Raw genomic sequence first — 14913 nt, forward strand, 5'->3', positions numbered from 1 at the left:
TCCCCCCAGTCAGTCTTCATTTCTGTTGGTGATGTTGGCCTTGATCTTTTTCAGGGTCACTATGAAGGTTTTAAAGGGAATGTGAGAAAGAGGTTTGCTTGGCCACTAGATGGCGCTCAGGTCATGGGCAACCCTGCGTGGGTCAGGGAGGCATTCCAAGGGGGGTTCAATCCTCTCCTGCAGATTGTTTTGGGAGTAAATGAGACTCTTCTTGCAACTAGCTAACCAGTTTTAAATGCGTTATTAAACAGCTTGATCTCTGAAACAATACAAGAGTTTAACTGACTGCTCAGAATAGAGCTGTTCTTCACAACTGCTCCAATGTCCCTTCTGGCAGAGGTGCGTCTCTGAGACCCTGAAAGTTCGTATTTGCCTTGCTCCCCGCCCAGCTTCTCCCATTTGTCCTGAGGCCATCTCAGAACGCGTCACTCCAGTTTTCCTTTCAGCTGCTTGTGTTCTTTCTTCCCTTTAGGGGTTCTATCACATCTGGGCGGTGCTCCACGCGGTTTTCTCACTGCTCTCAATACCCCAACTAAACCAAACTGTAAAAACGCGTTGTTTCTCCATATTCCTCTGCCCTCGTGGTTCACCAGATTATCTGGCACAACCAGGAGTTTTTGTTTTCATGTTTTTGTTTTTATTTCCAGTGAGGACAGGACCTAACACTAGCCTCTTAAGCACTGCTGCCCACAAGTTTGCCTGGGCACACTTAAGTATTCCTTGGACCCTGTGCTCCAAAGCATTTAGTAAAAATTTTGTTTTCTAAAAAGGAGTGATTTCCTTAGAAGCTGCAGTTCTTCTTCTTCTTCTTTTTTTTTAAGAAGCTGCAGCTCTTTCGAAAGGTAACGGGCACATGAGGCCCGTGAAACCGACACAGACTCTTATATAATTTTATACGTACGAAAATCATCCTACATCGATGGCACTTGGGTCCTACAGTTTTTTCCACAGCTAAGAAATCCATAGAGTTTTTTGTTTTTGTTTTTGTTTTTTTCCTTTGGTCTCTGGAGCACAGATGATGATTTCCCAGCAGTTCTCGGCTTCTCCTCCTGTCTGGCACGGGCTGGTGTCAGGCAGCCAAACCGTGGGCGTGGGAGATTGCTGAGAGAAGGAGCTGGCGGGGCTGGTGGCAGGTAATGGCCTCGCCTTCTCTAGAAGAAGACGTGGGTGTCCCAGGGCACAGCTGTGCTGTGTGGCTCACCAGGCCGGGAGGGCCTGTCCTTGGTCTTCCCCCAGGTGAGGGAGTTGGGCTGCGTGGCTCAGGCCGCCAAACTGGGAGTATTCATCTGTGTTTGGGGCTTCTACAGCCACGGTTCCCTGGGCTTAGGGAAAACACGGCAAAACCCTTGGATTTTGGCAGAAGGGTGATGAGGACTAAATAGAAGCCTTGTCTAGGTAGCTTCGCTGGTCACTCTGCCCTTGACTTTATGAGTTGCTTGCAGACACAGAGGAGAGAACCTGGGATAGGTCTCCTTGGCACCTGGAGACCTAGGATTCTGCCCCCAAATTAAGAATCGTTGGTCTAAATTGTCAGCAGGGCCATGTCTTACTAGGTGCCCAGCACTGTGCCTGATTAGGTTTGTTGAATGAACGAACGAACGAACGAAGAGATGAAGGAATTAATGAAAGGTGCCATTGGGAAATAGGCTTCTCGGCAGCCACCGCTTGGTCCTCCTGGACACCAGAGGCATGTGTTGGTCAGATGGCTGGTGGGGATAGGGGGACCTCGGTGTCTAGGTGGGGCACTGGTTTACAGCCAGGATTCAGAGTCAGTCTGTGGATGTGAAGTGGAGTTTGCCCTTGCAAGAAGCACATGGCAGTCAGAACCATGACCTCGGCCTCATTAGCCTGAGATAACTGGCCAGGTCTGTTTGTAATCATTTGAAAAGAGCTTAAAATGGAATCTGTTTCCTTCCGGTGGGTCCTGGCCGCGGCTCTCCTCGGGGCTGCAGCTGTACCCATGTGGGTCCTCTCCCTGTCGCTAAAAGCTCCCCTAAGACCAGAGGCCTGGCTCCTCCATGGAGGAAGACCTATTCCTGTGGATATGGAAATGACCGTGAATTATGGTTTCTGCAGCCCTCACTTCTGCCAGCCAGCATTCCTAGCTGAGGCCCGGCTGTAGAGAGCTGCGGGGCTGGGTCCCAGGGGCTCACCCTCCTGCTGCCTTCTGCACCAGTGGGTCAGCCTTGTCCTCGTATCTGGACTTCCATGCTCCCCTTCTCTCTTGTCTTCGCTGTTTCTCTCTCTGCTTCTATTCAGTCTTGCTTCATGATATTTTGCTCAACTCTTGGCTCTTAACTATAGCCATGAAGCTGTGGGAAAATAGGCATAGATATATATTTTAGGAGGAGACAAGTAGGCAAAGATGACCAACAAATGAAAATAATCAAAGATTTTACCACCATATCACAGGCTTGGTCATGCCCCCAGACCTGGTTATGCTTAGCTAGTTGGAGGAGGAAACAGGGAGGGTCAGAGGGCAGGAAGAGGCTAAAATCAGAGAGGACCATGGAAGGAGACTGAAGGGTGCCCACTCCCTTGGGGGTGTCTTATATCTACCTCAGAAGTGAGGGACAGATTCTAAGAGCCCAGAAGGGTGCTAGAACATCTCCTTCCTTGCTTCTCTCATTTATGGAGACCCCTTACCAGAATGTAGGGGCATGTCCCAGGGTGTAGAACCTTCAGCTGATGGGCAGGGTCTGGCACTATGCTTCACTTGGAACAGTGGGTGCCGGAAGCAAGACGCCAGTGCCTGCAGTTGTGAAAATGCAACATGGTGCTCTTGCTGGCAATACTGAAAATGGCCACTAGATGGAGATGTCGTACCTTGAAATGCCATTGCTCAGGGACCTTGGTCCCAATTGTTAACCTGCCTGTTAGGTGGAGTGCTGGGTATGCCTCACTGCCTTTCATGTTCCCCCCACCTTTCTTTGTGCCTGTGCTTTGTTTCTCTCACTTATTTGGCTATAATACAGGGGAAAAAAAAGCACAATTTCTTTTCTGTGTTGTTACTTGAATGTATTGAGTCAAGTTTCGGGTCCCATTTTCAACTGGCAAACAGAACACTCAGACATAGGTAGGCAGACACCGGTGGGGAGGGACCTGGAGGCTCATCTTGCTGCTGGGGGCTGTGTCTGGCCGGGGGTGGTGGTGCAGTAATGACTTAATTTGTGATAAATTCACAGGTGGGAGGGGGTTGGGGCCTTGGGCCACATCTATTTCCCACACAGGAGCCGTCTTTCCATCTGTCTGTCTGCCAACTCTCCATCCACATGCCTGTTCATGTAACCAATCCTCCCAGTCATGTCCATCTTAACCCCTTTTCCATTTCTTTATGCTTCAGAGGAGCCTGCAGGTGTGGTCAAGCCTTCTCCAGCCATGGACCGTATGTGCTTTCCTGGGGATGGCAAGGGGGTGGGCTGCGGGTTTTTAGCTGGAGGCCAGAGGGTGCTGGTTGCTGGGGATTATTTGATTTGCTTGAGATGGGACTGAGGTACACCACCACGGTCCCTGAGCTTACCTTTGGCTGTTACTTCTGTACCGCGGTTGAATATGAAAATCGCTTGGAATGCTTTAAAGACAATTCCCCATGCAACCCCTTCCTGAATCTGCTAGGCTCCAGCTCAGGCTCAAATGAGTCCACTCTTGCAGGCAGGGAGGGGGTGGGGCAGGGCCCTGGGCAAGGCATCTTGGGGACCAGGAGGAGGCCAGGGTAAGTGGAAAACTCTTGAAGTTGGAGTATACAGGGTAAATCATAATAGAGATGATTAGTACAAATAATTAGTAAAGCTCATGTTAGTTTCCTTAGCCTGGGCCTCCACCTCTGTCCCAAATGCCAGAGCCCTGTCTGTGCTGGGGACTGGAGGGAGAATGGTGACAGGCACACGGCAGCTGGCTCTGTGGGGAGGCATGCTCCTGCGCTCAAGCTCTGTCCCTGCCCACCCCACTTTACCCCAGGGTCTTGGCACTCAGTGGGACTTGGGCTTCACAGCTCCTGTCCTTAGGTCTGGCTCAAGCATTTTCTTGCTGAGGCCATTTATTTTGTACCTTCCTTGCCCCATCCTTGCTCATAAGGAGTGGATCATCCCAGATGGCTCCTGCTCGCAGGCCCACTTCCCATTGTTGGCATTCTGGAAACAGCCCCTCCCCCCTTCTTCTGGAAGAGACACCTTGGCTTTTCCGGGTTCTCAGAATATTGTCCAGTGACGTCCTGTCCTGGGAAACTTGACCGTTGACTGGAAAATCATGCCATAACAACAGAGAGCCTCTGAGGAGACAGTGATGTAGAGAAAAGATTTCCCTCATCACTGGTGGGATTCTCCTTTGCACTGTCCTCCAACCTGTTCCACTGAAAGGTGGTTCTTTGTACAATGTGGGGAGGGAGACAGAATGCTGGAGTGAGTCAGAGCTGTTGGGTGATCTGTCTCGACTTCATAATGATGTGGTGGGTATGGGGGACACGTGCCGGAGGAGTGCCCTGTGGATTGGGACATCTAGCCAGGTTCCCCCCCACCCCCGGCTTCCTGGGTGATGGCTTCTCTGGTCACCAGACTCTTGGGCCTCCTTTGTGTGTCCCCACGCTCCTGTGAAAGAGGGAGTGGGGATGCAGGCTGGGGTGTGGCCTGAGAGGGGCAGGGCAGCGGAGGGCCCTGGGCCCCAGCTTTGCGTGCTGGCTTTGGGGTTAGACCAAAGTGCATGGGATTTGAGGTTAGACCATTTTGGGCCGTGCCACTTTGTAGTGATGTGTTCCTTTGCATCTCTGAGCCTCAGTTTCCTCATCTGTAAAATGAGATAATAAAAGTAATAACCATCTCCACATCTCAGCATAGTGGTGAGAATTAAAGGGCCTATGGGAGACAATGGTCAGTGTCATGATTCTTTATACACTTATGGGGGTTGCATCCTCTGCATGTTCAGGGAACTCAGGGCCAGGGATGGGCTCAGGCCTGAGGTTGGCTGAGCTGAGCACTAGAAAGCCACACCGGGCTGGCTTTTCTGATCCTCACCTATGTCTCCCAGTGGATGACCATCTGGGCTTCCTCCCCACCTTTGGGCCCTGCTATGTCAACCTCTATGGCAGCCCCAGGGAGTTCACTGGCTTCCCGGACCCCTACGCAGAACTGAACATGGGCAAGGTGAGCCAGCACCCCCACAAACCCACATCCCCAGGCCTGCATGCGGGGCTCTCCCAGCCTGGGCAGCGTCTGCTCCAGTCTGGACTCCAAGAGCCCGATGGGAGCCCAGGGCCAGACAGCGTCCCCTCAGAGAACCCTCTTTCCACCTGGCCCCCTCCTGGCTTCTACTTCCTTCTTACTCCCCTGCCTTTTGCTTTCCCTTCAGCGCCAGCCTAACAGCCATCCCCCTGCCCCCCGCCGCCGCCTTTTTCCTGGTCCCCCTGAGGGACCCAGGCCTTATCTGTCTCAGGTTTCATCCTTCCCTGGCTGGGTTGGAGTCTGGTACTGACCATCTGGGCGGCTTGTCATGTCCCCTGAACTCTCTGGGCCACCGTTTCCTTATCTGCAGAGTGATGGGGGTAGCCCAGGGCCTTCTTGGTTGTCTGGGAGATGAGCCCGGGCCAGATCAGGCCCCTTTCCTTCCTCTCCTCCCCTCCACCGCCCCCTTCTCTGCTTCTGGTGACCCAACCTCCCCTCTTAGGGGGAAGGTGTGGCCTACCGAGGTCGGGTTCTGCTCTCCCTGGAGACCAAGCTGGTGGAGCACAGCGAGCAGAAGGTGGAGGACCTCCCTGCGGATGACATCCTTCGGGTGGAGGTGAGGGGTGTGGCTCTGGAAGAAGCGAAGGAGGTGGCGACCAAATGGGGCTGGCTTCTATTGTCATGGTGGAGGAGGGCTCAGTTGTACCCACAGTCTGTTCCTTCACCCCTCTGGGCCTCAGTACCTAAGCAGTGAAATGGGAGTAACCCCACAGCTATCCTACCTTCCTGAGGGATGTTCAGAGGCTCAAAGAAAATAAATGAAAATATTTTAAAAGTCTAGAGCTCGATGCAAAATGAGAAGTGTGTTTTATAACAATAATGTAAAGATAGCTAACGCTTATTAATCACTCACCGTATGTCAAACGCTACGCTAGTGACATTTGATGGCACTGAGTCCTCCCAGCACCTGTGAAGTGGCTGCTGTTAGTATCTCCATTTTACACATGAGGAAACTGAGGCTTAAATGTACCAGAGCAGCAAGCGGTATAGCTGAGCCTTGTGTCCAGGAGGCAGCTGTATGGGGTCTGTGTGGTGTTTTAAGCTTCCAGACTCTGTAGTCAGAAAGCGCTGGTTTGAATCCTTCTGTATCAGTTTCCATATCAGTGAAGTTGGGGTAGTGATTATACTTAACCTCATAAGATTGTTGGGAGAATTAAATTAATTCAAACCTGCATGCAGTGAGCAGTCAATAAGCGTTAGCTATTATTACCATGTACTTAGTTTTTAAATTTTTAAATTCATTTTGAAGGGGGGAGAGAGAGAGAGAGAGAGAGAGAGAGTGCAAACAGGGGAGGGCAGAGAGAGAGGGAGAAAGAGAATCCCAAGCTCTGTCAGTGTGGAGCCTGACGCGGGGCGCAGTCTCATGAACCCTGAGATCATGACCTGAGCCAAAATCAAGAGTCAGATGCTCAATTGACTGAGCCACCCAGGCGCCCCTCTATTTACACGATTCAAAAACCCAGTTGTGTAACCATCTTCTCTCTGCCTTCCGTGAAGGGGATTGCAAAGTCATCTTGGGATGTGTGATTGAGTGCCTGCCATGTCCTCAGTCCTGTGCCTGATGCCCAGAGGGGACATTCGTCCCAAACACATGGCAGCTTGTATATAATGCAGGGCTGGATGGTGTGGTGGAGACTCTGAGTGGCATGGGCTGGGAGCTCTGGGCAGAGGCATGGTGGTTTAGACCCTTTGGCCCCTTTCGAGTGGCAGATGCAGGCAACCAGGCATCCCCGTGGTGGCGAGGCCACTGCTGCCGGTTTGGATTGAGGAGCAGCATGACCTTGGAGGATCAGACCTTATTAGAGGAACGGGGCCAAATACACAGGCCTGGAATGAGTTTGCTCAGTTAGTAACCAAATCTGGGCACTGTTGCTTAGCTGGACCATTCACCGCCCATCTGTCCAGCCAGGATTTATTGGGCGCCAGTCACGGCCAGGGCCTGCCAGACACGTGATCCCTCCCCACCCCAGTGTCTTCCTTCCTGCTCCTCATGACCCTTCGGCTGCCCTTTCTGTTCCCAGAAGTACCTCCGGAGGCGCAAGTATTCCCTGTTTGCTGCCTTTTACTCGGCCTCCATGCTCCAGGATGTTGATGATGCCATCCAGTTTGAGGTCAGCATCGGGAACTACGGTAACAAGTTCGACACGACCTGCCTGCCGCTGGCCTCCACCACCCAGTACAGCCGGGCGGTCTTTGACGGTGAGGCCAGAGGCTGTGAGCCCGGCTGGGACCCAGACCACAGAGCAGGGGCTGAACCCTCAATACTGTTTCTCACGGAAAGCTGCCGGAGGCCCACGCAAAGGCCCTGGCCCATGCAAACCTATTTGGGGTGACTCCCAGCTCTGTCCCCCTGTGCTACCCCCCACTCCCCGCTCACCTCCAGGTGGGTCCCTGTTGCCAGGGCCACAGATGGGGCTCCTAAAACTGGCTGTGGTCGGCGTTGATGCTGACCTATGGCAGTAGTCAATTTCATGCTGGCTTGGTGTTGAGATTTTGGAGAGCGTGGGTTTCCCAGGGTCCTTCTAACAACCCCTTTGTTTGGATGAGCTAAAGAGCCCTAATGAGAGCAGCTGCTGTTTGTTCCGCACACGAAGGGAGCTCAGACCCCTTGTCTGAACCTTGGGGGATATGAACCACATGTGTATGTCCAAGGGAGTTCTCAGGGGGAAGGAGCAGGTGCCTGAATGTGTCCCACCCTGGGTCCATTTCCTACCCACCCCTGTGCTCCTGGCTCAGTACCAGGCCCTTTGCATCCTTCCAGGGTGCCACTACTACTACTTGCCCTGGGGCAACGTGAAGCCCGTGGTGGTGCTGTCATCTTACTGGGAGGACATCAGCCACCGGGTCGAGGCTCAGAACCAGCTGCTCAGGATCGCTGACCGGCTGGTGAGTAGAAACTGCCTCACACCTGCACACACCCTTGTGCACGCCCCCTGTCCCCGTGGGGGCCTGTGGATCAGGGAGAGGGAGTGAGAATGATCTGAGGATCCCAGACTGAGGTAGGAGACGATGCAGAGAAGGAGCTGAGTGGAGCCACGCTGAAGCAACAGGATGGAGCCTTGCACCCATTCATTCATTCATTCATTCATTCACCAACTGCCTTTGACTCTGACCACATGCAGGGGTTTGTGCTGGAGGCTTGCAGCCACAAGGTAGACTTGAACAGGAATGCCTTCGGGAGTCAGTTGAGTGAAGGCAAGCGCAGGTTCGCCCCACACCTCTCATACAGAGGTTCCAAACTGAAGTGCAGGTGACACTCTAGGAGAACCACGGGAATGGATGGGGGCTCAGAGGAGGGAAAGGACCAAGGAGCATTGGGGGGTCATTGCAGAGGCTGCGAGGAGATGGGAGGCAGGAGCCCTGTTAGGATGCCATTGAGGTAGTCCGGGAACAATGACGAGGCGCCAGGCAGGAGGGACCTCAGGAGCAAAGCTGCAGGACTTGGGCTAGAAGGACTTGGTGGCTGGGGACTTGGAAAGGCAGGGAGAAGCAGTGTGTATGAGGTCAGGCAGTGAGTCCTGCTTTGGATGTGACCAGGGGGCTCTCTGGGGGTTTCCCTGTGGATGCTGAGAGCTGAGGGCCTGGCATTTGGCCAGAGAGTGGAGGACATCAAAGTGGACACAGGTGTAGAGGTCAAGGGCGTGCAGCTGGTGATCCTGGTGGTGGCCCCAGGCTGTTCCTGTGCGTGCATGGAGGCTCATCCACAAGGAGGGTGGCCCATGGGAACCTCGGGAAAGCAGGTGCGGCCACGCTGCTGGAGCAAGCCGGGGGCAGCGGGGTGGAGGGAGGGGGTTGCAGAGGCTTGGGCATGTCTGTGGGTGTGGAGGTGAGCACAGTGAGGAGGATGGAGGAGCGGTGTGGGGGACAATTGGGGTCTTGAAGGGGCAGGGAGGGGATACAGGCCTATGTGAAGGCATGGTGGCCAGTCTTCCTGAGACTGGCAGCTCTTGGGGAAGGAGGAGACCAGCCAGCACCCAAGTTCTTCAGGGCTTGGGGTCCATGTTCTACAGGTCCAGACTCCTTGGGGGTCAGCTGTTCTCTCGCAAGACGCTCCCTGAGGGCCTGGACTGGGTGTCCTTCCCAAGGCCTGTCCTCAGAATGGCATGTGCTCAGGGAGGCTGACAGGTGGGGAGGGGACCTGAGAGGACTCAGGGGTGAGCCCTTGATCTGACAGGTATTCTGTGAGAGGTCTCTGTCTCACAACTCAGGGCTGAGGCCCGTGGAGATGGCTGCAGAGGAACCCCAGGAGGAGACGAATGTGACCTGGGAGGGACTGGGCCGTGAGTTTGGAGAGGGAACTCCCTGCTATTGGAGGTTGTCTGAGTGTTCCTGAAGAAAGGGCGGGCAGATTGGGAAGGGATGGGCCCTTCCAGATGGGGACTGGTGTGGACTCAGCAGGTCCCTCGGCTGTGAGTTATCAGACCAGCTTGAGGGGGCCCGGTGAGGAGCCAAATGCAGCGGAGTTCTGTGGGAGCCTGTGCACGGCCTTAAGTCCCGTGACCAGGCCGGCGGCTGGGGTCCCAGGCTTGGGAATTTGGATCTGTTTGGTGTGGGGAGCCCCGGAAGGTTCTCGAGGCGAGACAGACTCTGGTTTGTTGGGTCTGGGCTCCGCCTTCTCTGCTCTACCTGTTCTCTCCTTTGGTTCAGGGTGACGGACTCAGATTTCGGTGACGGGGCCTGGGGGTTGGGGGTCTGGTGTGTACCTGCCGCCCTGCAGTGCCGCTCCCAACCCTCGCCTGCCTGTTCCGCAGGAAGCTGGCCTGGAGCAAGTCCACTTGGCCCTGAAGGCTCAGTGCAGCCCCGAGGACGTGGACTCCCTGTTGGCTCAGCTGATGGATGAGCTCATCTCCGACTGCAGGTAGGGGGTGCCTGGCACCCACGCGCCCCCCCGCCCCTCCTGGCTCAGCCAGGCCCTTTCCCTAGGAGTGTTCGTGTGTGGCAGTGAGTGGCGGCACGTCTCCCCAGCCACGCTTGGCCAGCAGTCCAGCCCGTGCTGAGTCCAAAGGTGGTGGAGCCAGCGCGGGGAGTTGAAAAGGTGACATTTAGAGCAGGTCATAAATCTCCCTGCAGCAGCGGCAGCTGCGGGCCTGGGGCGGCCCGGCTCACCTGAATGGGGAGCATTGTGTCTCTGATCCCCGACCTCCTATTTCCCTGATGGAATCTCCAGGAGGAGCTGGCTGGTGGGGGTGACAGTGCCCCTCCTCCCCAAGGCCATGTCGGGGACCCCGGTTTCTATTTAACCTTCTATTGACACGGCTGATCGTCAGCTTCAGGAAAAGAGGGCTCTGGGGGTGATGGAAAGTGCGGGTGCTTAGAGGCCCAGCAGAAGGGGAAGCATCTCGGCCTCCCCTCCACTGCTGGGTGATTTGGGGCTCACCACCCACCTGCTCTGAGCCTCCCTTTCCTCATCTTCAACCACATATTAAGAATAACTGCTTATGATAGCATGTAAGCAAAAGGCTTGGTCTTTTAGGAAGTATTTGATAAATGGTAGCTATAATTACTATTAAGAAAAAATGTCAGAAGACCTAGCTTCTTGTCCCTTTAACCGGCATTGTGGCTTTGGGCAGCTTCATTTCTCTGGACCTCCATTTCCTCAGCTGTTAAATGGACTTAATGATAAACAGTTGTTTTTCTACTGTCTGCGGGGTTAAGCGTAAATGTATGAAACCGTATCCTGTGCCCCTCTCAATCTTACCATTCCCCTTCTGCTGAATGTCCGAGAAGTGCCTTTACACTCAGAGATGGGTAACCGTGGCCGCCTGACACAGGGCCTTCTCGTCCTTTGTGCCCCAGTTGGGAAGCGCATCTTTATCAAACAAAACATTACCCCAGAGAAACTCCCCTGCCCTGCAGTGGTGGAATTTCAGGCAGATCATTCACCCATTCCCTGAATCTTTCTGAAGCCTACAGCTTCAGCCCTCCTGAGGTGACAGATGCAAAAGTGAGCAAAAGACGTACGTTGGGGAGTTAGAGGCGTGTGCCGTAGGAGCTCAGAGCAGGTACATCAAGCTCAAGTTGAATTCAGGGAAGCTTCCTGGAGTAGGGGATGCCCCCAATGTGAGTTCTGAAGGAGGAGTGGGAGCCAGCCTTTGGAGAGGGGACTGTCCAGGTAAGGGTGCAGAAGCCTGAAATGCCTGCTTCCTCCCTGGATTGGCAGGGGAAGCTGAAACCCAAATGGGACAGACCCAGGGGTCCACCAAAGTGAGCTCGGCTCTGAGAGGCTTTGGGTGGGGCCACGGGGGTCCTCGGGGTTCAGATGCTCGCCCTGGCTATAGTGTGAGCCAGGGGGTTGGTGGGGTGGCGAGCGGACATTGGACGAAGATGTTACCCAAGCCAGGGACATGGGGAGGGATGGGGACAGAGAGAGACACAGGGCAGTGTGGACTCCTGAGGAGGCATCATAATGACAACAGCCTCGTCATGAACGCTTTCTGTGCTAGGATTCATACCTCTAGTAAGTGGCTGGGCCTGATTAGATATGGGGGCTCAAGGAAGGTCTAGAATGATTCCCCAGCTCTGGCCAGAGCAGCTGGGTAGACATAGGGCTATTCTCAGAGGGGATCAGTGGGAGAAGAGCAGCTTTAGGGGAAGACGAGGAGCTTAGGACTGGCTGTGTTGGGTACCTGATGACAGCTGTGGTCTGGAGTTTGGAGGACAGAGTGAGGCTGGAGGGGCACATGGGGCGCAGTCAGCACAGGGAGGGGCTCGGAGCCTGAGAGCCCGGGTGTGGAGGGTGGGCCAGGGCTCTGGGCTCTACCCGCAGCACTGCTCCTGAATCATGGGTCGTGTGGACCTTGGCGGGTCTCAGGTGCCTGAAACATCGGAGACAGGTGGGACCCAAGTCCTGGGCTGCCCTCACTGGCCCTCTCAGGACTCTATTCTCATACTTCTGCCTAAGCCTGGTCCCCTTTGAGTCCCTCTCCTGGGGATAGAAGGTGCCTGGGGGCCCCCTAGGGACACTGATCCCAGGTCAGGAGTTGGGGGGAAGGTTCCCATCTTCTTGGAATGCACAAATGGCTCTCCAGGGAGGAATACTAAGCATCAGGACCAATTCCTTCAGGCACCGCTCGAGGCCACCGATAGCCCTGGGACAGCAGCAAGAGGCCTGCCTTCACCTCTGACTCCATGCTGACAAGCGTTGGGGCCCCAAGCCAGTGCACCAGAGCCGACCCCTGGCTGCTCACCGTTCCTTCAGCCAGCCCCATCCTGCCTCCGAAATCAATGTCCTTCGTTTCCCATCCGCCCTTTTCCCTGGTAGCCGGTCTGCCCCTGCCAGTGGTGCCCCCTCTGTTCTTCCAGCCCAGCCTTCTCCTCTCGTCCTCAGACCTACGGACCCATCTGCTTGCTACACATCTCTACCTGGATGTTCTGTCGGCACATCCAGTTCACTCTCGGGAGTCTTCCTAAAACTGTCATGCCACCTTGGCTTCAGCCCTCAGTGGCTCCCAACTGCCTTCAGGAAAAGTCCCAGCTCTCATCCTGGTGAAGGGTCCTCTCTGTCCCCACTCCCTCTCTGCCTCATGGACCTCAGAAGTCCTACCTTCCGGCCCTTTGGAGCCTCTCACCACCCCACATGTGCTCCCTCCTGCCCCTGAGCTTTCGACTTATGCACATGCTGTTCCTCCGGCCAGAAAGCCATCTGGCTCTTCTTGGCCTGATTAGTTTCCTCCAGGAAGTACTTCTGCCTCTGAGGCTGCTCAGTGGACCTAGCCTGTTAGCCTCTCTGTTCTGGGTGTTCCCTGTGGGCAAGCCGGGATCTCCAAACCCAGCCCCCCCCCCCCACCCCCCCCGTCAGGACCAGCTCATGAGGAATGAAGTGAATGACCCCTGGACCAGCTCATCTTTCAGGCTGGATACTGTCCCTTCCAGATGCTATTCTTGACAAAGACACCCATCCACTGCAGGGGACGGCAGCGACTTTGAGCGGTCCAGCTCTGTTCTCAGCCTGCACTGAGCCCTGCCCCGGGCCTGCCCACCATTTCCGAGTCAGCCAGGTTTGGCAGGGCAACAGCCCCTGTTTGAGGTTGGGGGCACAATATCATCTGACCTTCATTTTCCAGTCTCCCTGTCCTTTGGTACCTCTTGCCTTGGGCTTTCCTGGGGTGGGAAAGGTCCAGGATATCTTGCTGGTGGCAGTCACGGGTCCTGGCTGTTTCTGAGGGAGTCTTGGCTGGACTGGTGGCCTCCATGAAAACCTCCCTCTGGTGGTCTGTATGGCAGTCCCTCCCAGCTCCCGACCTAGGCTGGGAGCGTAAATCAGCCTCGTTGGCTCAGCTCTTCATATCCAACTCCAGATCTGCCTGCCCCCACCCTCAGGCCCACTCAGGCCTCCTTCCCAGGCAGGCCCCAGCCAGGACTCTGGCCCAGGCCCCCCTTTACCCACCCGGCATGCCCCTCCACCCCAATCGAGTGGGCTGGGGATGGAGGCCGCCCCTCTCCTGGCCTGGGGCAGCCCCATCCGCGGCACCCTCGGGGCAGTAAATATTATATTACTACAGGGTGTGCAGTACGTGACCTGAGACAGGCCCCGGGGCTTAAGTTTCCCCGAGATGGAGTTTGCGTACCGCTCCCCCCACCCTAAAAATTCAATTAAAAAAAATAACAGGAAAAATGTAGTGCGCCGAGGGCCTGCCAGAGTGGTGTATCTGGCGGCCGCAGTGCCGCTGCGCTCCGGCGGTAATTGGTTCTGCATAGCTCGGGGAAATTGGCAGAAAAATAAATCAGCCGGGAGCCGGAGTCGAGACGCTGCGGGGAGGGGAGTGTGAGGTGGGGGGGGGGGGCTGCAAGTGCTGGGGGCAGGACTGGTGGAGCGGGTTTGACTGATGTCCTGCTTGGGAGTCAAGGGCTCAGTGGGGGTGGGGCAGGGGTGGAGCAGCCCCCAGACCCCCAAGCAGGGGTAATCCAGAGGGCTCCTGCCTGCTGAGGGAGAGCACAGAGGCCCCCACCCCACGCTCCCTGCATGACCCTTGTGTGTGTATGGACTGACCCTAGAGGCTTAGTATGGTTGGGAAGGGCCACGTGAAGAAAGACTTCCAGGGAGCCCAGAGGGATGGGGAGGGTCAGAGTTCTTTGCCTCCAAATAGGATTGAGTTTAAACCCAACCCCCACTTGGGGCCTAGGGTTGTATTTCTGGGGCTGTATGTACCCCGCACCTCCTCTCCAAAGGCTTCTGGGAGGGGTGTCATGGGGCTGCCCCAGGTCGACACATCTGTATTGCTGGCTGCCGGCCTCCCCACAGTGTCTGCAGTGGCTTGTCAGGGGTCCATAAATTTCCTTCCTGAAGAAAGTGTGCATACAACAGAACGGATTCATTTCAGCCAAGGGCAACTTAGCACTCCGGCCTCTGCTCTAGAAAGGTGCAGGGCACCGAGGGACCTGCTGGGCCCTCTGAGGGCTTGCAGTCAGTTGGGCAGAGGAGACACACATGCAACAGAACTCACATACATACAAAAGAACTCCTAAATTCCAAACAGGCAGCTCTGGAATAACGGGCGGAGGGACTTCAGAACAGGAGGCACACAGACCAGTGTAGTTAGGGAAGGCTTCCTGGAGGAGGTGACGATGGAGCCGGTCACATGGAGATGACTGTGCATGTGGGTCAGGCTGGAGAAGGCACTTGGGGCACACGGAGTACCCAACAGGCAGGCGGAGGGTGTGGGGCCTATTTTGGCGGGGGGGGGGGTGTCCATGTGCATGT

General features: G+C 55.3%; 1 protein-coding gene across 24 annotated transcripts in view; it reads left to right on the forward strand.

Annotated features, from left to right (window-relative positions):
- DYSF (dysferlin) overlaps nucleotides 1-14913 on the forward strand; it is a 226014-nt gene that overhangs the window by 95653 nt on the left and 115448 nt on the right. For 15 of the 24 annotated variants that reach the window (XM_045054361.1, XM_045054369.1, XM_003984110.6 and 12 more), the window contains 6 exons: nucleotides 3344-3385; nucleotides 5020-5135; nucleotides 5656-5769; nucleotides 7235-7412; nucleotides 7975-8099; nucleotides 9965-10071. In XM_045054361.1, the coding sequence (XP_044910296.1) occupies nucleotides 3344-3385; nucleotides 5020-5135; nucleotides 5656-5769; nucleotides 7235-7412; nucleotides 7975-8099; nucleotides 9965-10071 (682 nt within the window). The remainder of the gene's footprint in view (nucleotides 1-3343; nucleotides 3386-5019; nucleotides 5136-5655; nucleotides 5770-7234; nucleotides 7413-7974; nucleotides 8100-9964; nucleotides 10072-14913) is intronic. The other 9 variants (XM_045054367.1, XM_045054374.1, XM_045054376.1 and 6 more) reach the window with 1 other exon arrangement.

This window comes from Felis catus, chromosome A3, assembly GCF_018350175.1.
Source record: "Felis catus isolate Fca126 chromosome A3, F.catus_Fca126_mat1.0, whole genome shotgun sequence".
NCBI classification, from domain to species: domain Eukaryota; kingdom Metazoa; phylum Chordata; class Mammalia; order Carnivora; family Felidae; genus Felis; species Felis catus.